Source organism: Ranitomeya variabilis, chromosome 2 (assembly GCF_051348905.1).
Source record: "Ranitomeya variabilis isolate aRanVar5 chromosome 2, aRanVar5.hap1, whole genome shotgun sequence".
Taxonomy (NCBI): Eukaryota; Metazoa; Chordata; class Amphibia; order Anura; family Dendrobatidae; genus Ranitomeya; species Ranitomeya variabilis.
This window is the reverse complement of record NC_135233.1, coordinates 276453665-276479624: the sequence shown is the minus strand read 5'-3', so window position 1 is coordinate 276479624 and position 25960 is coordinate 276453665. Positions and strand designations below refer to the sequence as shown.

General features: G+C 43.6%; 1 protein-coding gene across 4 annotated transcripts in view; it reads left to right on the top strand.

The window, feature by feature from the left end:
- Positions 1-25960, top strand: part of TEX11 (testis expressed 11) — a 301033-nt gene that overhangs the window by 799 nt on the left and 274274 nt on the right. For 3 of the 4 annotated variants that reach the window (XM_077284979.1, XM_077284978.1, XM_077284977.1), the window contains exons 2-5: positions 9912-9961; positions 14985-15106; positions 20166-20250; positions 21769-21848. In XM_077284979.1, the coding sequence (XP_077141094.1) occupies positions 9928-9961; positions 14985-15106; positions 20166-20250; positions 21769-21848 (321 nt within the window). In that variant the 5' untranslated portion in view covers positions 9912-9927. Of the gene's footprint in view, positions 1-9911; positions 9962-14984; positions 15107-16419; positions 17444-20165; positions 20251-21768; positions 21849-25960 lie in introns of those variants that run through there. The other variant, XM_077284980.1, reaches the window with a different exon arrangement.

The window sequence follows — 25960 nt, the reverse complement described above, 5'->3', positions numbered from 1 at the left end:
ATATAGCAAAACACACTGTACGAAGGACAATAATACTGCCATTCAGTGACCATATAGTAGTAGATACCAGTCCTGCAGAACATATGTGATTACATCCCCACAGCTCCTTACATTTTGTATTATGGCTCCCACATCCCCATATATAATGGATTATGGCCCCAGAGACCTGTTTACACTGTGTCACGACCCCCACAGTTCCTTATAGACTGTATTATGGCCCCCACAGTCCCATATATAATGGATTATGACCCCACAGCCCTATATATACTGTCACGACGTCGACCCCCACAGTTCCTTATGTACTGTATTATGGCCCCACAGCCCCATATATACTGTATTATGGCCCCTACAGTCCCATATATAATGGATTATGACCCCACAGCCCTATATATACTGTCACGACCCCCACAGTTCCTTGTGTACTGTATTATTGCCTCCACAGCCCCATATATATACTGTATTATGGCTCAAACAGGCCCATATATACAGTATTATGGCCCTCAAAGGCCCATATATACTGTATTATGGCCCCATACTTATATATATATACTGTATTATGCCCCACACAGGCCCATATATACTGTATTATCGCCCCCATAGTACAATATATACTGTTTTATGGCCCCCACAGTGCCATATATTCTGTATTTTGATCCTCACAGGCCCAAATATACTGTTTTACGACTCAAACAGACCCATATATACTGTATTGCGCCCCCCCCACATAATGTATTATGGCCCTACACTTCCATGTATGCTGTATTATGGCCCCCAAAGTCCCATATATAAATATATACACTGTATTATGGCCCCCACACTCCCATGCAGTATATGTTGTATTATGGTTCCCACCAGCCCATATATATGGTATTATGGCTCAAACAGGCCCATATATTCTGTATCATAGCACCCACAGCCCCATATATACTGTGTTACAACCTCCACAGCCCCTTATATATTGCAATATGGCCTCCACAGCCCCATAATGTAAAAAGCAATAAAAATTATGCTCACGAAATCTTGATACACGGCAAGACAGCTTCCATTTGCTCTTCTGACTTCTACTGTGGGCTTGCAAAGGTAGCATGATGCAATGACGTCATTGTGCTGCCTGAGTGGGTACGCTGACGTCTCGTAAGTTGCAGGTCTACAGCGGTATGCGTGTTAGGAGACGGACAGTGATAGAGCAAGAAGCTTATGCCTCTTTGGTTTATGAAAGAATTTAACTGTATCGGCATCATGTTGACTCTGACACAGTGCAATGTGGTGGTAGTGGTCAGAAGTGTGAGGCTCCAGGCAAGAGGTTCAGGGCCGGAGACTTGGATCTTTGACACTAGCAATGACTCTGCCATCAGTATTTCCAGACTTGTAAGCTCACAATGTTATACATGAACATCACAGAGCAGAGAAGAGGTTCGCATGCTGATAAAAAGCAGCGTTTATTGTGAAGAATGTCTTTCAATCTGTGAGGATTAGGATACATTGTGAGCCTATGGCCGGGGCACACTTGCGAGTGTGATACGAGAAACTCGTGCGAGTCTCTCGCATCAATACCTGGCACTGCTGCCGGCACTCGGGACTGGAGTTTGCGGCTGCATAGAAATACATGCAGCCACACACTCCGGCCCAAGTGTCGGCGGCAGTGCCTGGTATTGATGCGTGAGACTTGCGCGAGTTTCTCGCATCGCACTCGTGTGTCCACGGCTTATGGCACACAATCGGGTCTATTTGTCCCCACCTTGGGGTCTACATAATAATAAAATGCATTCAATCACCCTGAGAGCAGTTTTAAAAACTGCAGGAATGATGGTAGAAAAATCCAGCTCCAACAAGATCAGATAAAAAGGTAAATCTTTAACTGCAGTACAATAAAATAAAAGGCATTGTTGTGGAACGTAAAAAAAAAAATATTATTGAGAGAAGGGGGTATCATGATAATAACCGGAGGCATTTCGAACTCGATGTGTGTTCTTAGACTTGGTCCTGACTGTAAAATGCCTCCTGTAAGGGTATGTGTCCACGTTCAGGTTTGCTTCAGGCTTTGGTCAGGATTTTATGCAGGTAAAATCCTGACCAAAAATACACCTGAGGTCACTGGCAGGTCACCTGCGGTGTTCCTGCGTGTTTTGCTCATTGTAGCAACATGCTGCGTTCTTAAAAAACGCAACGCATGTGCGTTTTTGCGGGAAAAACGCATGCGTTTTTTAATGCACAGTGGAGACGGGATTTCATTAAAGCAAGGACCTCCAACGTGGTATTTTCCGAAATACTGCCTGTACCACGTGCCACGCCAGAGAGGCAACGGGAGATTAGGGAGGTTAATAAGTGGCTCAAGAATTGGTGTAGGAAGGAGGGGTTTGGGTTCCTGCAGAACTGGGCTGACTTCTCAGTTGGCTACAGGCTCTACGCTAGGGACGGGCTGCACCTCAATGGGGAAGGTGCAGCTGTGCTGGGGGAGAAAATGGTTAGAAGGTTGGAGGAGTGTTTAAACTAGGGATTGGGGGGGAGGGTATTCATTTTATAGGAGGGGAAGATAGTGCAGATAGAGACCTGGGCACAAATAAGGAAGTTGGGGGTGGCGGTGGCATGGGGGGTGGGGTTAGAACAGTTAGTAATTTAAGAAAGAATAGAGGTACAGAGAGTAACATCAAGTGCATGTATACTAATGCCAGAAGCCTCGCCAACAAAATGGATGAATTAGAACTAATGTTGTTGGAGCATAATTATGACATGGTGGGGATATCTGAGACGTGGCTGGATGAGAGCCATGACTGGGCTGTTAACTTGCAGGGCTATAGCCTTTTCAGAAATGACCGTACAGATAAGCGAGGGGGTGGGGTGTGTCTGTATGTAAAATCGACCTTAAAACCCATCCTGCGTGATAATATAGGTGAATCTAATGAAAATGTAGAGTCTCTGTGGGTGGAGATAAGGGGAGGGGGAAAAAATAATAAATTACTGATAGGGGTTTGTTATAAATCTCCAAAACTAATGGAAGCAATGGAGAATATCCTCGTAAAGCAAATAGATGAAGCTGCGACTCAAGGAGAAGTCATTATTATGGGGGACTTCAACTATCCTGAAATAGATTGGGGAACAGAAACCTGCAGTTCCAGCAAAGGTAATCGGTTTTTGACAACTATGAGAGACAATTACCTTTCACAACTGGTTCAGGACCCAACAAGGAGGGGGGCACTGCTAGACCTAATATTAACCAACAGGCCAGACCGCATATCAAATATAAGGGTTGGGGGTCACTTGGGGAATAGTGATCACAAAATAATAAGTTTTCATGTAACCTTTAATAAGATGGGTAGAAGGGGGGTGACAAGGACACTAAACTTCAGGAGGGCAAATTTCCAACGGATGAGAGAGGATCTTGGTGCAATTAACTGGGACGATATCCTGAGACACAAAAATACACAAAGAAAATGGGAGACATTTATTAGCATCCTGGATAGGACCTGTGCACAGTATATACCGTATGGGAATAAACATACTAGAAACAGGAGGAAACCAATATGGCTAAATAGAGCTGTAAGGGGCGCAATAAGGGACAAAAAGAAAGCATTTAGAGAATTAAAGGAAGTAGGTAGTGAGGAGGCATTAAATAAATACAGAAAATTAAATACATTCTGTAAAAAGCAAATCAAGGCAGCAAAGATTGAGACAGAGAGACTCATTGCCAGAGAGAGTAAAAATAATCCCAAAATATTCTTTAACTATATAAATAGTAAGAAACTAAAAAATGACAGTGTTGGCCCCCTTAAAAATAGTCTGGGTGAAATGGTGGATGAGGATGAGGAAAAAGCCAATATGCTAAATGACTTTTTTTCATCAGTATTTACAAAAGAAAATCCCATGGCAGCCAATATGACTAGTGATAATAATTCCCCATTAAATGTCACCTGCTTAACCCAGCAGGAAGTACAGCGGCGTCTAAAAATAACTAAAATTGACAAATCTCCGGGCCCGGATGGGATACACCCCCGAGTACTGCAGGAACTAAGTACAGTCATTGATAGACCATTATTTTTAATCTTTAAAGACTCCATAATAACAGGGTCTGTACCACAGGACTGGCGTATAGCAAATGTGGTGCCAATATTCAAAAAAGGGGCAAAAACTGAACTCGGTAATTATAGGCCAGTAAGTTTAACCTCTACTGTGGGTAAAATCCTGGAGGGCATTCTAAGGGATGCTATGCTGGAGTATCTGAAGACGAATAACCTCATGACCCAGTATCAGCACGGGTTTACTAGGGACCGTTCATGTCAGACTAATTTGATCAGCTTCTATGAAGAGGTAAGTTCCGGACTGGACCAAGGGAACCCAGTGGACGTAGTATATATGGACTTTTCCAAAGCTTTTGATACGGTGCCACACAAAAGGTTGTTACATAAAATGAGAGTAATGGGGATAGGGGAAAATATGTGTAAGTGGGTTGAGAGCTGGCTCAGGGATAGGAAACAAAGGGTGGTTATTAATGGAGCACACTCGGACTGGGTCACGGTTAGCAGTGGGGTACCACAGGGGTCAGTATTGGGCCCTCTTCTTTTTAACATATTTATTAATGACCTTGTAGGGGGCATTCAGAGTAGAATTTCAATATTTGCAGATGACACTAAACTCTGCAGGGTAATCAATACAGGGGAGGACAATTTTATATTACAGGATGATTTATGTAAACTAGAAGCTTGGGCTGATAAATGGCAAATGAGCTTTAATGGGGATAAATGTAAGGTCATGCACTTGGGTAGAAGTAATAAGATGTATAACTATGTGCTTAATTCTAAAACTCTGGGCAAAACTGTCAATGAAAAAGACCTGGGTGTATGGGTGGATGACAAACTCATATTCAGTGGCCAGTGTCAGGCAGCTGCTACAAAGGCAAATAAAATAATGGGATGTATTAAAAGAGGCATAGATGCTCATGAGGAGAACATAATTTTACCTCTATACAAGTCACTAGTTCGACCACACTTAGAATACTGTGCACAGTTCTGGTCTCCGGTGTATAAGAAAGACATAGCTGAACTGGAGCGGGTGCAGAGAAGAGCGACCAAGGTTATTAGAGGACTGAGGGGTCTGCAATACCAAGATAGGTTATTACACTTGGGGCTATTTAGTTTGGAAAAACGAAGACTAAGGGGTGATCTTATGTTAATGTATAAATATATGAGGGGACAGTACAAAGACCTTTCTGATGATCTTTTTAATCATAGACCTGAGACAGGGACAAGGGGGCATCCTCTACGTCTGGAGGAAAGAAGGTTTAAGCATAATAACAGACGCGGATTCTTTACTGTAAGAGCAGTGAGACTATGGAACTCTCTGCCGTATGATGTTGTAATGAGTGATTCATTAATTAAATTTAAGAGGGGACTGGATACCTTTCTGGAAAAGTATAATGTTACAGGGTATATACACTAGATTCCTTGATAAGGCGTTGATCCAGGGAACTAGTCTGATTGCCGTATGTGGAGTCGGGAAGGAATTTTTTTCCCCATGGTGGAGTTACTCTTTGCCACATGGGGTTTTTTTGCCTTCCCCTGGATCAACATGTTAGGGCATGTTAGGTTAGGCTATGGGTTGAACTAGATGGACTTACAGTCTTCCTTCAACCTTAATAACTATGTAACTATGTAACTATGTAACTATGTAACTATACTGTAACATCTGGACGCTGCGTTTTTGACGCTGCGGCTCAGCGCTGCGTCAAAAACGCAGCGTTTCCTGAACGTGGACACATACCCTAAGAAGCCTAGTTTTCCAGCTTTTCACTGATGAGTAGCAAACACTCCAAAATAAGTATCTGCAAATGGAGTTTCTGATTTGGCTTCTTATCCTAAAGGTACCTTCACACTAAGCGACGCTGCAGCGATACAGACAACGATGCCGATCGCTGCAGCGTCGCTGTTTAGTCGCTGTGTGGTCGCTGGAGAGCTGTCACACAGACGGCTCTCCAGCGACCAACTATGCCGAAGTCCCCTGGTAACCAGGGTAAACATCGGGTTACTAAGCGCAGGGCCGCGCTTAGTAACCCGATGTTTACCCTGGTTACCAGCGTAAGTTAATGTAAAAAAAAACTAAACACATACTCACATTCCGGTGCCCGGCGTCCGCTTCCCTGCACTCCTCCTGCATCCTGTGTCTGCACTGTGTGAGCGCCGGCAGTACAGAGCACAGCGGTGACGTCACCGCTGTGCTCTGCTTTTACTTTACGGCCGGTGCTCACAGTCAGTGCGGGAAGCAGACGGCGAGGGACATGTGAAAGACATCAGAAGGTGAGTATGTACTGTTTGTTTTTTTTACTTTTACAATGGTAACCAGGGTAAATATCGGGTTACTAAGCGCGGCCCTGCGCTTAGTAACCCGAAATTTACCCTGGGTACCATTGTAAAACATCGCTGGCATCGTTGCTTTTGCTGTCAAACACAACGATACACGCCGATCTGACGACCAAATAAAGTTCTGGACTTTCAGCAACGACCAGCGATATCACAGCGGGATCCAGATTGCTGCTGCGTGTCAAACACAACGATATCGCTATCCAGGATGCTGCAACGTCACGGATCGCTGTCGTTATCGTTGTAAAGTCGCTTAATGTGAAGGTACCTTAATGTACATCGTGGACTAAGGGTATGTGTCCACGTTCAGGATTGCATCAGGATTTGGTCAGGATTTTCCATCAGTATTTGTAAGCCAAAACCAGGAGTGGGTGAGAAATGCAGAAGTGGTGCATATGTTTCTATTATACTTTTCCTCTAATTGTTTCACTCCTGGTTTTGGCTTACAAATACTGATGAAAAATGCTTACCAAATCCTGATGCAATCCTGAACGTGGATACATACCCTAACATTGTCTGAACCTCCTTGTCATGTGTCTGTCATGGCGCTGTTCAGACGAGGTCGTCCGACAGACAGCGGTAATTCCGCTTTTGACCACTATTTACTCATTGGCGTCTGCTAGATTTTGTCTAGCTGTTCCGGGGTTAATTTACCTGATCCTCGGATTGGAAGCTGGGCCATTTCCATGGCCTTTAAATAGTTCTCCTGATCATTGGGCGTCGCCGATTATAGCTTCTGTCTTGCATTGTTATCTCGGTCTGGAGTGGAGTGCTGGTGGTTGGAGATTCGTTGCTGGTGGTGTATATTCCTTCGTCTTAGGGTACCGTCACACAGTGCAATTTTGATCTCTATGACGGTACGATTCGTGACGTTCTAGCGATATCGTTACGATATCGCAGTGTCTGACACGCAGCAGCGATCAGGGATCCTGCTGAGAATCGTACGTCGTAGCAGATCGTTTGGAACTTTCTTTCGTCGCTTGATCACCCGCTGACATCGCTGGATCGTTGTGTGTGACAGCGATCCAGCGATGCGTTCGCTGGTAACCAGGGTAAACATTGGGTAACTAAGCGCAGGGCCGCGCTTAGTAACCCGATGTTTACCATGGATACCAGCGTAAAAGTAAAAAAAAACAAACCGTACATGCTCACCATCTGATGTCCGTCCGGTCCCTTGCCGTCCGCTTCCCGCTCTGACTGTCTGCCGGCCGGAAAGTGAGAGCAGATCACAGCGGTGACGTCACCGCTGCACTCTGCTCTCACTGTACGGCCGGATCTGTCAGAGCAGGAAGCGGACGGCAAGGGACCGGACGGACATCAGATGGTGAGCATGTACGTTTTTTTTTTTTTTACTTTTACGCTGGTAACCACGGTAAACATCGGGTTACTAAGCGCGGCCCGATGTTTACCCTGGTTACCCGGGGACTTCGGCATCGCTCCAGCGCCGTGATTGCAACGTGTGACCGTAGTCTACGACGCTGGAGCGATAATCATACGATCGCTGCGACGTCACGGATCGTGCCGTCGTAGCGATCAAAATTGCACTGTGTGACGGTACCCTTATTTACTCCTTCCTATATTTGTGTTTATTTTGCCCTGCACATTTATAGTGTACTCCTGAGTGACTGCGGTGTGGTGTATATTTTCCTTTATCCTTGTCTGTGCTAACTGTGGGTATTTAAGTATTACCTCTTCACTGGGTGGTGGGTGGAGGTTTCAGCCTAGGGCTGAGCTCAGGAGTTAGGGTGAGGTTCGAGGCCTGAACATGCACACCATCAGTGTAAACTTCAGGTAGAGGGTCAGTCAGGATTTCCCTAGTCTTAGGGAAATTGCAGGAGCCCGGGTTATTAGCTCTCGCTCACCAAGTCTCTCCCTGACACTCCTGATATTGATGGGTTCGACTGACTGTCCAATGTGTATGTGGGCTTTGTTCTTGAGGTAAGTCACTGTCAGAAATGTATGGCAGCTGCTCTCTTGTAGAAAACACAGGAGCACTTGACAGAGTGAGGGATAGCTGCTGGCCATCGTTCCCTGCGTGTGACAGCTATGTAATGCGTATGAAGAGTCATGTGACAAAATCCTTTAAAGAGAACCTGTCAGCAGGATTTAGCATTATAAAGTAGAGGTATGGCCAAAATGGCGCTATTACACACTGATTAAATTGATACCTTTGTTGAAGGAATCCAATTAGTGGTTCCTTTTTAATCATGGTTTTAAATTTTCTGCTGATGACAAATTCTGTGGGTGTTGGATCTTCTGCTTTGGCCCCTCTGCCTGCCTCCTGTGTTTCTACAGGTCACTGACTATTCAGTGACCTGACTCCGTTTTTAAATTTCACACCGCCATGACACCGGCGCTGTTTTATTGAAGACCAGACGTGGAATCTCACACTGCTCACGTGCCGCCAACCCAATGATGGTGGCGACCTAGACATGATAATGAAAAGAGTTGAGCTTGATGGACTAAGGTTACTTTCACACTAGCGTCGTACGACGCACGACGCAATGCGTCGTGCCAACATACCAACACATGCTTTGAAAAAAAAGCACAACGGGGGCAGCGGATGCAGTTTTACAACGCATCCGCTGCCCCATTGTAATGTCCGGAGAGGAGGGGGCGGAGTTCCGGCCGCGCATGCGCTGTCAGAAATGGCGGACACGACGCCCAAAAAAACGTTACTTGTAACTTTTTTTGTGCCGACGGTCCACCAAAACACGACGCATCCGTCGCACGACGGATGCGACGTGTGGCAATGCGTCGCAATGCGTCGCTAATGCAAGTCTATGGAGGAAAAACGCATCCTGCGGGCAACTTTGCAGGATGCGTTTTTTCTCCAAAGTGACGCATTGCGACGTGCATCGTACGATGCTAGTGTGAAAGCACCCTTAGGTGTTTTTTCAACCTACGTACTATGTAGAGTTAGGGACTTTATAAGGCTACGTTCAGTATTTGGTCAGTATTTTACATCAGTATTTGTAAGCCAAAACCAGGAGTAGGTGAGAAATACAGAAGTGGTGACGCGTTTCTATTATACGTTTCCTCTGATTGTCCTACTCCTGGGTTTCACTTACAAATACTGATGTAACATACTGACCAAATACTGAATGTGTGAACATGGCCTGAACCACAAGGAGACATATCCGTTTTTTTACTGGCAGCACGGGTGACAAGAGGCAGTACAAGTTTGAGTCTGTGTAAAACGTACAGCACATGGATTGCATCCGTCTGTCATCCATGTGCTGCACATGTTTAACATTACAAGGTAAAGGAGAAGCTTTGCAATTTCTTTTGCCATTTTGGAAAACACTGATGGCACAGTGATGACACATTGATAGCACACTGATCCAAAACACTGAAGACATCGGTAGTGTCTGTATGCATCTAAATGCACAGAAAAGTACACAAACAATCAACATTTTCTTAAGAAGCACACTGTGCGTGGCTTACAAAAATGCTGCAACATTTAATTTCCCATTTTTTTAAATTCATTGTTAGCAGAATGTCTCTAAAGTCAGCTTTTTAAATGTATGAGTTCTGAATAAAATTCCTATTTTTTTGTAGTTTCATAGGACCAACAATGGAAGAAGAAAATTGCTTTGGAGAATTAACAGGTAATGCAGTACTCAATGACAACATCTTTAAGTCAGATTCACACATCTGTATTTCGCTGTCTGAGTAAGGGCCGTGATACACAAATCAATCGCGGTCTCCTGCGGTTGACCTGAGCTCAACATACCCTTGTATGCCTATAAGGTTGTCAAGTTTAATACGCCCGAAGGCCATTTTGAATACCTTGTGATGCCATTCGGGCTCTCTAATGCTCCAACTGTTTTTCAGTCCTTCATGCACGATATCTTCCGGACTTACCTTGATAAATTCATGATTGTATATTTGGATGACATTTTAATTTTTTCCGATGATTGGGAGTCTCATGTGAAACAGGTCAGGATGGTATTTCAGATCCTTCGTGATAATGCTCTGTTTGTGAAGGGGTCTAAGTGTCTCTTGGGAGTGCAGAAGGTTTCTTTTTTGGGTTTCATTTTTTCTCCCTCATCTATAGAGATGGATCCGGTTAAGGTTAAGGTTCAGGCCATTCATGATTGGATTCAACCCACATCCGTGAAGAGCCTTCAGAAATTTTTGGGCTTTGCTAATTTTTATCGCCGTTTCATTGCTAACTTCTCCAGTGTGGTTAAACCCTTGACCGATTTGACGAAGAAAGGCGCTGATGTGACGAATTGGTCCTCTGCGGCTGTCTCTGCCTTTCAGGAGCTTAAACGCCAATTTACTTCTGCCCCGGTGTTGCGTCAACCGGATGTTTCTCTTCCGTTTCAGGTTGAGGTTGACGCTTCTGAGATTGGGGCAGGGGCCGTTTTGTCTCAGAGGGATCCTGTTGGTTCCTTGATGAAACCGTGTGCCTTCTTTTCCCATAAGTTTTCACCTGCTGAACGCAATTATGATGTTGGCAATCGGGAGTTGTTGGCTATGAAGTGGGCGTTTGAGGAGTGGCGACATTGGCTTGAGGGAGCTAAGCACCGTATTGTGGTCTTGACCGATCATAAAAATCTGATTTACCTCGAGTCTGCCAGACGGCTGAATCCTAGACAGGCTCGATGGTCCTTGTTTTTTTTCCCGTTTTGATTTCGTGGTCTCGTATCTTCCGGGTTCTAAGAATATTAAGGCTGATGCCCTCTCTAGGAGTTTTATGCCTGATTCTCCTGAGGTCCTTGAACCGGTCGGCATTCTGAAAGAAGGGGTGGTCCTTTCTGCCATTTCCCCTGATTTACGACGGGTTCTTCAGGAATTTCAGGCTGACAAACCTGATCGCTGTCCAGTGGGGAAACTGTTTGTTCCTGATAGATGGACTAGTAGAGTGATTTCTGAGGTTCATTGTTCTGTGTTGGCTGACCATCCTGGTATTTTTGGTACCAGAGAATTGGTTGGTAGGTCCTTTTGGTGGCCTTCTTTGTCACGTGATGTGCGTTCTTTTGTGCAGCCCTGTGGGACTTGTGCGCGGGCCAAGCCTTGTTGTTCCCGTGCTAGTGGGTTGCTTTTGCCCTTGCCGGTCCCTGGGAGGCCCTGGACGCATATTTCTATGGATTTTATTTCTGATCTTCTTGTTTCCCAGAAGATGTCGGTCATCTGGGTTGTTTGTGACCGGTTCTCTAAGATGGCCCATTTGGTGCCTTTGCCTAAATTGCCTTCCTTTTCTGATTTGGTTCCGTTGTTTTTTCAGCATGTGGTTCGTTTGCATAGTATTCCGGAGAATATTGTGTCCGACAGAGGTTCCCTGTTTGTTTCTAGGTTTTGGCGGGCCTTTTGTGCTAGGCTGGGCATTGATTTGTCTTTTTCTTCCGCATTTCATCCTCAGACAAATGGCCAGACCGAGCGAACTAATCAGACTTTAGAAACTTATCTGAGATGCTTTGTGTCTGCTGATCAGGATGATTGAGTGGCTTTCTTGCCATTGGCTGAGTTTGCCCTTAATAATCGGGCTAGTTCGGCTACCTTGGTTTCACCTTTCCTTTGTAATTCTGGGTTTCATCCTCGTTTTTCTTCAGGGCAGGTTGAGCCTTCTGATTGTCCTGGGGTGGACTCTGTGGTTGACAGGTTGCAGCAAATTTGGGCTCATGTTGTTGACAATTTGGTGTTGTCTCAGGAAGGGGCTCAACGTTTTGCTAACCGTCGTCGGTGTGTTGGTTCCCGGCTTCGGGTTGGGGATTTGGTCTGGTTGTCTTCCCGTCATGTTCCTATGAAGGTTTCTTCCCCTAAGTTTAAGCCTCGCTTTATTGGTCCTTATAGGATTTCTGAGATTATTAATCCGGTGTCTTTTCGATTGGCCCTTCCGGCTTCTTTTGCTATCCATAATGTCTTCTATAGATCTTTATTGCGGAAATATGTGGTGCCCGTTGTTCCCTCTGTTGATCCTCCGGCCCCTGTGTTGGTTGATGGGGAGTTGGAGTATGTGGTTGAGAAGATTTTGGATTCTCGCTTTTCGAGGCGGAGGCTTCAGTACCTTGTCAAATGGAAGGGTTATGGCCAGGAGGAAAATTCTTGGGTTTTTGCCTCTGATGTCCATGCTGCTGATTTGGTCCGTGCCTTTCATCTGGCTCATCCTGATCGGCCTGGGGGCTCTGGTGAGGGTTCGGTGACCCCTCCTCAAGGCGGGTGTACTGTTGTGAATTCTGCTCTTGGGTTCCCTCCGGTGGTTGTTGATAGTAATGCAGTTGTCCCTGGGTTGCAATCCTGGGCAGGTGTCCCTGCTGATTGCAGCTCTGACTGGGATATTTAGGTGTGCAGGATTCATTAGCCCTTGCCGGTTGTCCATTGTTCTTGGAGGTTTTGCATCTCTGTCTGGTTCCTCCTGCCCTGCTGCCAAATCAGCAAAGATAAGTGTCTGGTTGTTGTTTCTACAGCACACATGCTGTGTGCTTTACAATTCAGTGCTATTCATGTTTTTTTCTTGTCCAGCTTAGACTGTGTTTGGATATTTTCAGTCAAGTTGGATTCTCAGGAGAAGCAGATATACATTCCATGTCTTTAGTTAGATGTGGAATTTTTGTATTATCTGCTGTGGATATTTTTAGGGTTTTAATACTGACCGCTTAGTATTCTGTCCTATCCTTTCCTATTTAGCTAGCGTGGCCTCTTTTGCTAAATCCTGATTTCTGCCTGCGTGTGTCTTTTCCTCTAATACTCACAGTCAATATTTGTGGGGGGCTGCCTATCCTTTGGGGTTCTGCTCTGAGGCAAGATAGAATTCCCATTTCCATCTATAGGGGTATTTAGTCCTCCGGCTGTGTCGAGGTGTCTAGGATGTGTTAGGTACACCCCACGGCTACTTCTAGTTGCGGTGTCAGTTTAGGGTTTGCGGTCAGTACAGGTTCCACCTACTCCTGAGAAAGTCCCATGCGGCTCCAAGGTCACCAGATCATAACACACGCCCTTCTTCTCCTGCGCTCCTTGTTGCGCTGTAATGGCGGCGGTTTGGGCTGGAATTTTTGGCGGCAATAGCAACACACAGTCTTTGCAATAAATCACGGTTCAAGCACAATTCAGTCACAGTTCTAAGGCACACATGACCTGATTCCTCAGGCTTAAGTAGATCCTGTTCGTGACGCCAAGTTGGAGCGCCCCCAAACGCAGGGCAGTGGTGTACTTGGTACCGGGTCTCTCTCTCTCGGTTCTGGGGATGTCACGGTGGCCTGACCCGGTCCGTGGCCCTGCTAACAGGTGTCCAATTAAAGATGTAGGTGACGGTGTAGGTCGCAGTAAATAACGAGGACACAGGGTTGCAGTCTCTTTACCTCTTTACTGAAGGCTTCGGCATCCGCAATCCAGAGCACTGTTAACAGGGCTGGCTGAGACAGGCCGGTCCGAAGGCACATCCAGAGTTCCCTTTGCAGGTGGAAATCAGTAGCCTACCTACTAGCACCTGGGTGTTGTAGTACTTCCCTGCTGAGCACCACGGGATAGTCCTCACAACTGTCGTGTATGTTTTTGTTCTTTCTTTCTCCGTCCCCCAGATGATATGGATAGGACGCACCCGTATGACGGGGTAGGCCTGGAGTTATTTTATAGGGACCCTAGAGATGCCCCTCTCCCACAATTGCCTCCGTTGTCTTCATTAGGTGAAAAAGGTGAGACAGCCAACCTAAAGTTAACTGTCCTGCCGTTGGTTCAAAGTAATGCGTAGAGTCTGTTACTTTCTCGGCGTCCCGGCCACCGGCTACGCGCCTTAGTAGGATGTTGCCGATCTCGGGGCACGACTCCTACTGGTTCTATCGCCTTTGTGCTGTGATCTTGTTTCTCACTTCTCCACAATATCCTTCGCTTCATGTCCTTTCTTAAGATGCCGCCGCAATGAGGTGCAGGCACGGCTCCGTAACAATCTGTCCTTTCGCTAGGCCTCTGTCAGGATCCCACCCCTGACAGGGACCCCCTTGAATCTTCCCAAGCAACGCTCTTCTCTCACTAGATGTTACCTGGGCAAAACCCAGTCAGCTTCTCTCTAACTTCCTATCCAACCCCCAGTTTTACCAAAGTGTGAGGAGTGGCCTAATACATAGAACCCTTTGCTCCCCTGGTGGCCGGAGTGTGAAGTGTAATGTGTGACTGTGATACCTGGTCAGGTGAACTCCTTTAGTGCAATCAGACATAACATCACTCCCCTTAGCGTCAGAGCGACGTTACTGCAACGACCAGGTCTCTGGGGCGCTGCAACTGCATACTTGTGAATCCTCACAGCAAGCAGTGTGTGCACTGTCAGGATTCTCCGATGTGCCAGCACTAGGAGCAGGTGGGTGCGTGATCACAAGTATACATAGCGTGACAGCAGACCTGAGCCACAATCCTGGACAACACCTTCAAGGGTTTGTTCACACATTCAAAAGTATTTGAAATCTTCATTGCATTGTGTCGGGTAAAGTCCATGGCAATTCTGGAGGAAAACAAAAGGTAGGTAGGTTGCAATGGATTTCTATATGTTAACAGCAATTGAATGAGCTCAACAGTGAATATGACGTTTTTAAGCACATTATACAGAAATGCTGATCTATTTGCAAATTCCTTATATGTATGCACTAAATTTGTATCCAATAAAATAACTATGGTATTTATCTTTTAACCTTAAAGGCCATATTAAAGAACTGCTTGAAATGCAGACTACCAATGAAATAAGTAATCTCATTGATCAAATGTACAAAGGAATTAAAATATTAGAACAAGCGGATAAACAAGGCATTCCTGACATACAGGTTGGTATTTGATATCAGCACAAAATATTGTTTGATCAGTTGGTTGTAGCCACTTGGTGTGAAAAGAGATAGTCTCCTCATGAGTATGAAATGATGACTGTATATGCTTTGGATGAATAGGACCTGATCCTCCAGTCCCCCTAAATGCGTGACGGAGCTGTGGTCCTCCACTCCGTACACTGTTTACTGTACATGCACATGCCAGAGGACGTAACATCTGGTCAGATGGAGTCCTGGGTTGTGGACTCGCACTGATCTGATGGTGGGCATTAATGTCTTTAATAAAAACAGGCCTCGTCGCTATGGGGATAATGAACAGTTCACAACTCTATTTATACAAATAAATTATTTTTTCATTGAATTAAATCAAAATGTATTAAAATTGATTACACTTTTCCAGAGAATTTTAGTGTCCATTATTTATTATTAATAATAATAATAATAATAATAATAATAATTTTATTTCACCTTACAATACTATTCTGTTGGAATTCTAAAATTAAGACTATCAAAGCATCCTCCAAAGAGTTAGGTACCTTAAATGTCTATCCATACATGGATATCCTTGAAAAATGGGTGGAAAAAACTGACGTACATCAGCATGCAGACGGTACAAGGGATTGGCCGTGTATTTGTCTCTATTAACACAATACAAAAAAAACTGTTCAAACGCTAATAATTTCAAGGATAGAGAATGCTGCAGATGATTGATATCTCCAGCATGGCCACAAAGCTGTATACGTTCTGTCCGGTGCCCGAGCATGGGTTTTCTTAAACATATGTTGTGTGGGAAGTTAAATATTTAGATATTTCTGATAGCGCTAAAACATTGTCCAGTTAAGCTTCTTTTTCTTTGCTTTCCATTGTTACAGGATGAGTCAACGGTATGTTATCTACAACAATTAAATAATTAAATAAATAAACAATTAAATAAACTTTCCGGGAAAAATTAAATGACTATAATGAAATGACTGCATGATGCGTTGGGCAAAGCATGAGGGGGCTGTGCACTCACAGGAAATCTTTCTTAAGCATAATTCACATATCCATTTTTATCCATATCCATTTTTATAAAGTTTGTCTGCTAGCTGGTTAAAGAAACTCTACAATTATAATTGTAGGTAACACCACACCACAAAAAACGATATACCAGTAAAGTAATATGGCATATTACTTTGACTGGTATATCGTTTTTTGTGGTGTGGTGTTAGTAACTTTGGCGATAAGTCATATTGTCCTCCGCTTTTTATTTGACATTGAGGATTATCCTGATAATGCGGTTATGCTATATGAATTATTAATTATAATTGTAGGGTCTGCATTTCAAATGGACAGCACAAAGATACCATCCATACTGCATCTGTGAGCAGACCGTTTGAAACATGGATGTGTGAATAAGACCTTGAAGTATCCCAAGATGGTTGCCGCCGACTAATTCAGGCTCCAAATCCGCCCTAGGAACGCATAAGGATGGGTTGCAGCCTGATGAAATGCTACTCCAGATGTGTCTTCAAGCTATTATATTCTTCGGATCAGGCTGAGGAGCAAACTAGCATAACTTACCTGCTCACTCAACCAGACTGATTTACAATGGGACAAAAAAAGTCCATTCTGCTCTGTGAGTCTCTGTACTCTGCTGTACAATGTCAACGTGACAGTGTACAGCAGAGCACAGAGACTCAGTGAGCAGAGAAGGGCAGCTTTATTTCTCCTGCCACCTGTGTCATTGTAAAGCTGTGAGATTGAGTGAGTGTAATAAAAAGCAGTGAAAACCCTGAAGAGTCCTTGCAGGATGTGCCATTAATGAAGAGAGACTGCCATCTGCTGGCCAGGCTAAATCAAAGTGGAACCAAATTGTGGTGGAAGTTTTCCAGGGGGAGCGACTTTGTGTGCTGGACCTAATCAGATGACCCACAGGAAGGAGTTCCTTGATATAAAAGCCCTGCTCGCTAAACTGTAGGCAGATTTGGAGCCAGAGAAGAGTGGATCAGATGCCCTCCAGTGATGACGCTGAGGCCAGAGTAACAGGCCTCAGTGGGAAGTCTGCGATATCAAGGAGTCGACAATCGCCTGATAAGGCCTGGATTCTGCACAGCAGGATTCAGAATTCAACCTGCGATAGTTGGGATTAGGATTCATGCCCCACACCAAAGCTCAAGAGACCAGATGTCGCCAGTCAAGAGCTGAGGCCTAGTGCACTCGATTCCAATCTTAGGAGACTTTCGTCGATGGTCAAGCCGAGAAGATCAGTGAGGAGACTGCAACAGGCTGGAATGCATGTGACTGCGGAACGACAGTGCGTTTGAGCAGGGCCGTCACTTCCAGCTATCCTCTATGGTAACCAAAAAATGTCCAACCATTAAATGCAAATGGTACTTCCTAGATATATACATAAACAACCACTAGATGGCAGTATAATCCCTGTCATCTATAAAGAAGCCAACCAAACAATAAAATCCAATAAATTTTTATTTTCAAGAAAACTAACAACAAATACATATATAAAAACTACTGCATAAATACAAGATAGTACCCCATGGGTACTATCTAATGTAGAATATATATAATACACAGTTTCCCAAATCCCCTATTGCCTCTAATACAAAAAAGCAAAATAACTATATAAGGTGCTAAAAGCATCCCCTGTATGCCTATATGTCCTATGTATAAATAGCGGCAACCTATTCAACCTGGCTATGAAACCATACCAACACCCCCCGGAAGAAGCTAGGGCGAAACGCGCGTCGGGGCGCTGGGAAGAGCCGCGGGAGGACGTACACCTTCTACTATTCACTTTGGTAATTGTATTCCCATTTCCTATTCACCTTACAATGTTTATTATTAGGTTTTGTTATTTTATAGTGTTGGTATGGTTTCATAGCCAGGTTGAATAGGTTGCCGCTATTTATACATAGGACATATAGGCATACAGGGGATGCTTTTAGCACCTTATATAGTTATTTTGCTTTTTTGTATTAGAGGCAATAGGGGATTTGTGAAACTGTGTATTATATATATTCTATATTAGTTGGTGAAGCTCCTTGTGGCCTTCCCATGGGGTACTATCTTGTATTTATGCAGTAGTTTTTATATATGTATTTGTTGTTAGTTTTCTTGAAAATAAAAATTCATTGGATTTTATTGTTTGGTTGGCTTCTTTATAGATGACAGGGATTATACTGCCATCTAGTGGTTGTTTATATCCTCTATGGTATCATGGTCTGCTGGGATTAGGGTCTCAGGTTTGGAGGTGGTCGGTTAGTGTGTAGGAGGCTCAACCGGCTTTGAAAGACTACGTCAGAGAGAGACTTGCGCCCCAGTGGGAAAGCCCCCTCTAGGGCCAGATTTGCAGAGAGAAACCGTACGTGGTGGCTCTCACGACCGGGCGCACCACCATTGTGAACAGAACATTGACGTTAGATAAAGAAAGACTTTCTTTGCTTTTCCAAGTTTGTTATCTTTGTTTGAATTGTTTAGAGTTACTTTAAATCACTGTATATAAATAGAACTATAAATATCCCTGACTGTTTCTGCCTCGTGCCTCTGTGTGTTGCATCTGGACACCTGCATTACATGAGCAGATAAGTTAGGCCTGGGTCACACTTGCATGTTCAGCTGCATAGAAATACATGCAGCCGCACGCCTCGGTCCCGAGTGCCGGCGGCAGTGCCGGGTATTGATGCGAGAGACTCGTGCGAGTTTCTTGCATTGCACACGCAAGTGTGACACCGGCCTTCTGCTAGTCCATGCTGCTGCTCCGTCACCGTTTGAAAGACCGTACTTTCAACCCAAATGCTGACCGTGAAAATTACTGACAGCACTCGGACCAATGTTATTCAATTGGTTCAGATGAACATTTTTCTCACATGGACAGAATGTTCATGTGAAAAATATCGCAGCATGCAACAGTCTGTTCTGTATTACATAGGAAATTGTATTTTTTCTTGTAAATTTTCTTAAATGCCGATGGCCTGTTGACTGGGCTACAAAGGGAACCGTGATTTTTACTACTATATGCAGTAATACTGTGGTATTGCTGTATGTAGTATAAGCAATCAGACAATTGCAGGATCAAGTCCCGTTAGGGGATTAATAAATACAGTAAAAAAAAGGAAAAGAAAAAAAAAAGCTTTAAAAAATATGAATAAAAATAACACAAGTTAAAATTGCCCCCTTTTTCACCGACTAAAAATAGATTTAAAAAAATGCAGATGTGTGGTATTGCCTTATCCAGAAATGTATATAAAAATAATTAACCTGATTGGTAAACACCATAAACAGAAAAATATTAAAAATGACAACATTTCAGTTTTTGATTGCTACAACACCGCAAAAATTCTATAAAAAAACAATCAAAATGTATTAATTATACTAAAGTGGTAACAATATAAACATTGTCTCGTTCTTCAAAAAAATAAGTCCTCAAACAAGACCATCAACTGAAAAATTAAAACTTATGGGTCTAGGAAAATGGCTACACAATAATTTTTTTTTTTTTTCATGGATTTCTAGCTGGCGACACCAGAGCATCCTGACAGCATGCAGTGTGCAAGCTGTAAGCATTCACAAGTCTGCAGTCAAATAAAGTGACAGCAGACTTTCATCAGAAGACAGAACAAGCCCTTTAATTTTTTCTGGACACACCATACTTTCCATTTTCCTTACTGGTCGCAAAGGCATAATTTGTGCATCCATGTAATCGCTGCATTGGAAATGTACAGCCCTATACACTAAAACAGTTGCATTAAAAATTATTGTTTTTCTTCTATAACCTCTTGACACTAGACTACAGAAAAAGTTAACAGTGAGTTTGTCTGAGGGCAGAGTCTGTAACCCTTATCTCTCTTCTAAACAGTTAATTATGACAAATTCCAAAGTGATATCATGGGGGCAGTGCCATCTTCTGAGCCCCTTGTCCCCTGGAGACCAGACACTTTAACATTACTGCTTACTGCTAGGGTTGCATGACCGCTCTGTAGTGAATGCTCTTTAATTGCTTATTATAGGATCTAAATTAGCTAAATGGATATTAAATAACTAATGTCCTTTTAACTTATAGACCGAGGAATGTGCTATTAACCTGTGGAATTGGGGAGTTACTAAGAGAGCAGAAGATACTATTACAGAAATGGACCGAGCTATGGGTAAATATTGTATGTGATCTGTTATGTAATGTGGGTATTTTGGAGTATTATGTTTGTTTTTTTTAGGTATGCATTTACATTTTTAGGATGGAATCACACATTCAGTTTTTGTGGCAGTATTACAAAAGAAAGATTTATCAGTCTACACTTCCTTTTTGAATTCTCTTTTGACTTTGACTTAAAAAGAAACCTGCCACAAACAATGCACATGTGACTCTAGCCACAGTGCCCAATTAATCACGGCAGAATTTGGGTATAAAACACCTTGAAATATTGCAGCATATTTACCAGATTTGCCAATGTGAGGTGGAAAATTCATCAAAATATACACCTCTTTAGTAACATTCCTAGCTCTGGCGCCATGCTGTTGTAAGATGTGCCTAATTCATTAACAGGCATGTGCCTCTTAGGCTACTTTCACACTAGCGTCTTACAACGCACGTCGCAATGCGACGTTGAGACGTATCAACGCATACTGTGGAAGCGCCGCACAACGGGGGCAGCGGATGCAGTTTTTGAACGTATCCACTTCCCCATTCTGAGCTCCGGGGAGGAGGGGGTGAAATGCTGCACACGACGCACCAAAAAACGTTACATGCAACGTTTTTTGTTGCCGACGGTCCGACGCAACACGACGCAACCGTCGCACGACGGTTGCAACGTGTGGCAATGCGTCACAATGCGTCGCTAATGTTAGTCTATGGAGAAAAAACGCATCCTGCAAGCAATTTTGCAGGATGCGTTTTTTCTACAAAACGACGCATTGCGATGTGTAGTGCACGACGCTAGTGTGAAAGTAGCCTTACACGCCAACACTAGTCTTGGTGCTTATTAGATCTGTTAGAGTTGTTTGCTGTAGCTTTTGGTGCTTTCAAATGAATGGGAACATCACAGAAATGTTCCAATCCGTCACTTGTGAATCTACAATGAGGGTAGTTTCAAAATAGGATGCAAAAGTATGAAAAAATTATATAGACTCTTCTTTCTGTCTTGTTGAAGACTAGGACCTAGACAGATCCTAATTGTTATAAAATGTAAGTCAATGACAGTAATGTAGGCATTAGGTATCTTTTTATCTTAAAACAAGGTCTCATGCATGAGACCTTGTTGTGCATGCATAGCAACCTCCATATTTTGACTGGCATTTCAAAGCCCTGTTCTCAAGATCGTTGGAGGACCTAGGGGTTGGACCTTAACCTATTCACAAAATAAAACCTATTCTTTGGATTGGTGAAATGCAAAGTGGTAGACCACGTAATGTGAGCTGTTAATACTCGTATACATTTCGAAAAGGACAGAACATCAGAAATTTGACAAACATACACAACCATCAGTATTTCTTTATGGAGATAATATGGCTGTGGGCTTTATTTTAGGCACTTGTTTGCAATGGGTGTGGCTGAACATCTGAGTGGGGGTCCACATTATATTGGTCATTTATATATGCAGTCTAGGAATAGTTCAGTTAGTAATCTGATGATATGATGTTTGTCAAATAAATTATCTATTCTATTTTAGTACGACATATATCATGCAGGCTTGGGTATTGGTGTCAAGGTCTGGAGCCATCTGAAGAAATTTTGGAGAGAAATATTTTGGTATGTAAATCCTCCCAAACTTCATTTTGTTAAGTAACTAAAGTTATAAAGAGCATTTTTAAATTTTGCTGAATATGAAAGCCTGTATATGCATATGCTTAAATTGGTCATAAATATCAACTCACCAAAGTGATTTTGTAAAGAAAGGGGGCTATCTGATGGATGCCATGGCAGTCAGTTCACACCCCTTTTCTGCCATGGGCAAAAGATTTTTAGGTAATTGGCTACCTGTCAGTTTTAGGGTGAACCTAGATTGTTCTGCATAATTGTATTCAAGGGTGGAATGAGCCGTGGGGGCAGAGGGGCCCGGGTCGGTGTTTAAGCAGCTGATTAATGCCGCCGGGGGGGCCGGCGCTGCTGTATATGTGCAGGCCTCATTACAGTGGCGGAGACACGTCCAATGCACCCTATGTGCGTCCGTCTGCTGAGGTAGAGGGAGCGCGACTGCATCTTCTTCCTGCCTGTGGTCGGATTAGACTGAAAGGTATCAGTGAGTATGAGCTTCAGCTCTCTGTGTAATTAGGAGGTGTCCAGACGCTACTCACTTCCTGATAAGTCCAGGGCTGGTCCTCTATAGTGTCAGCGGCCACACTGATGACACTCACTGAAATTAGTTGCAGGTGTCTGAACTTTCAGGGTCGCCCTTTTGGTGCCAGGTCATCGGTTCCAGCATCACCAGATCATCAGTCAAGTTCGAACTATCTGATGATATACTATGTTTGAGTAACAGTGCTATAGCAGCGGTGTATCAAGCACCCTATACTTGCAGCCTAGTAATGAAGTCAGAATACATGCTCTCTTCATATGATGTGTCCAAAAAAGTCAAGCTGTAGCTTGGTGTTCCTTGCTTTGAGTTATATGTCTGGCTTGATATCAGAGGCATATCTAGGAGGGACAGCCGAGGCATGTGCCCCGGGCGCAGCCGGCAGGGGAGCGCCGTTGGGCCGCCTAATGCGGCAGTCTGAAGTTTCTCCCCCGGTGGCTGCATTCTGCCACCCCCCGGACTGAGAGTCGGCCATTCTCTGTCAAGTTGATATGTTCAAAAATTGATTTGTTTGTTCTTCTTGCCATCCATGGTATTTATAACCTCTTTCTCCAGCATCACATTTCGAAGGCTTAGATTCTTCTTCTGTCTTGTTTCTTTATCATCCAGGTTTTGTATTCGTATGTTACCACATAAAAGACCAAACTATGTATAAGCTGTGTCTTTGTCGCCAGTGAAATGTTCGATTTGAAGACCTTGTCCAGTGACTTCATTGTTGGTCTGCCCATAGATATTCTCCTAATGACTTCCAGTGTTGTCTCTGCATCTTGAGTAATCATCAATCTCAGTAGGTTAAAGTCCTTTACAACTTTCAGTTAATCAGCATCCATCCTAAATGTGTCTTGGTAGTACCTGACAGTAGTCAATATCTTTGTCATCTTTGTGTTGAGTAGCAATCCCATGTTCAAGCTTTCCATCTTGACACTTTGTAGTAAGTCCTTGATTCCATCTATGCTTGTTGCTATCAATGTTATATCATCTGTGTATTTAATATTGTTTGATGATTCTTCCAGAATTTTGATTCCTTCTTATTTTTCAGCAAGTCCAGCTTTCTTGAAAATATCTTCTGCATATAATTTGAAGAGAAATGGTGACAGGATGCAGCGTTGTTTGATGCCTCATTCTACTTTGAACCACCCTGTGTTGCCTTGTTCCATTCTGACTATTCACATTTGCATTCAGGAGGGCTTTGGATGGCTGCGTACTTCCTACCTTCTTCCTCCCTGAAGCTCCGCCTATTTCTGTATGCGTTCTGCGTTTCCCTGCGTAGCTATCTTTAACATTGGGTATGCAGGGACATGCGTTGTACACGGATGCGTCCGCATGCGGCGATTTGACGTGTGCGGCAACCGCACGAAAATGCAACTTTTTGCATTCCTGCGCGGTCCCCTCACACGTCAAATCGCCGCATGCGGATGCATCCGCTTACAACGCATGTCCCTGACTACCCAATGTTAAATATAGGTACGGGAAATGCAGGATGCATAAAAAAGTAGGCCGGGAGGAAGTATGCAGCCATCGTGAACGCAAATGTGAACCTGGCCTTACATTTGTTGCCGTTGGTGTCTTTCAACATAGCCACTCTTGGTTGAATCTTTCATTTTATAATTTTGATCTTTAAGTATGCCTTCCTGATCCTGCCCCTCAGATGTTTTTTTCTCTGTACATATCTTTAGGTAATAAAGTTCTTTCTCTGCTCAAATGGCTCTTTTTAGTCTTTTATTGATGTTGTCTGCATCCTGCTTGTTACCTTTTGCTTTTGCCATTCATCTCTCTTCAATAATCTTTAGGGTCTCTTCTGTTAACTATGACTTCGGGGGTATTTTCTGCATCTTGTTTATTGTATTACTTGTTTCTTCAGTAACAATACACTGCTAGAGATAATGGAATTGGCACAGTCACGCATGAAAAGTCCATATTATGCAGGGGTTAAATGTCTTTTGGCATTAAATGTACCTGCCCCATGGTACTGGGGTGCTCATCCATAGAAAAAAACAATAACCAAGTCCATATTATGTAGTATGTAGTCAGAAAAGTGGCAGCACTCACCATCTCTTTAAAAGCAATCCTTTATTCTGGAGTCACCTAAAACAGCAGAGGCAGGAGGCAACGATGTCGACAGAATGTCAGGACGACGGCCGTTTCGCGCAGGTGTGCACTTTTACGGGTCCTGTAGGTAGATTTGTTGTAATCTATTTTGCTGACATGCTAATTTATTCACCTGACCTTGAGTCACATCAGGTACATGTCAGGCAGTCTTACAAATACTCAGAGACAATAAATTATTTGTAAACTGGAGAAATGTATGTTCTTGGTTGAGGAGATCCCTTTCCTAGGATATATTTTATCCTCCACCGGTTTTCGAATGGATTCGGCAAATATCCAGGCAGTGCTGGATTGGGATCGTCCTGAGGATTTGAAGGCGTTACAAAGGTTTTTGGTGTTTTGCCAACTACTACCGTAAGTTCATCAAAAACTTTTCAGTAGTGGCCAAACCTCTAATGAATATGACCAGGAAAGGGACAGACTTTTCCATGTCTAGCCAGGGAGGCATTCGATACCTTAAAGGAGTTTTTTGCATCTGCTCCAATTCTCATACAGCCTGACATCACTCAGCTATTTATTGTAGAAGTTGACATGTCTGAGGTAGGCGTGAGGGCTGTATTGTCACAGGGTGCATCTCCTGGTAAATGGCGTCCATGTGCATACTTTTCTTAAAAAAAACCCCAAAAAACTGTAATCTCCGGAGAGAAAGTATGACATTGGTAACAGGGAAGTCTTGGCAATCAAGTGGGCCTTAGAAGCGTGGCACCATTTTTTGAAGGGGGGCACTTCATCCGGTTATGGTAATCACTGATCATAAGAATCTCGTATATCTAGAGTCTGCAAAATGTCTAATGCCTTGACAGTCGAGATGGGCATTGTTCTTCTCCACGTTTAACTTTTTTGTTACATATAGCCCAGGGAACAAGAACATTAAGGTGGATGCCTTATCTCATTGTTTTCCTGGGGGTGGAGACAGTTGTAAACCAGTTCCTATACAACAAAAAGGAGTGGTTTATGCATCTATATGCTCTGATCTTGAGAAAGAGGTTGTTGAGCCCCTGCTGCCTGTCCGTTAGGAAAACTGTTTGTACCTGTGAATCTCCATCTGAGAGTTCTTAGTGAACATCATGATTCGGTCTTGGCCAGACATCCTGGTAATAAAGTCATCACAGATCTTCTTTCTTGGTGATTTTGGTGGTCAGGGGTACATCAGGATGTCCGGGATTATGTAACTGCTGGCACTGTTCGTACGCGTTCTAAAACCTCTCATACTCGTTCGTTTGGATCTCTTCAACCATTGGAATCATTTATCGGTAGATTTTATCACTGATCTATCTGTGTTGGCAGGCAATACTGTAATTTTGGTGGTGGACAGATTCAGTAAAATGTGACATTTTATTGCGCTACCTGTTTTACCTAACGTCAAGACCTTTCATCAGAGAGATTGTAAAATTACATGGGATCCCTACAGATATTGTTTCTGACCGGGGAGTGCAATTTGTTTCCAAATTTTGGAGGGCGT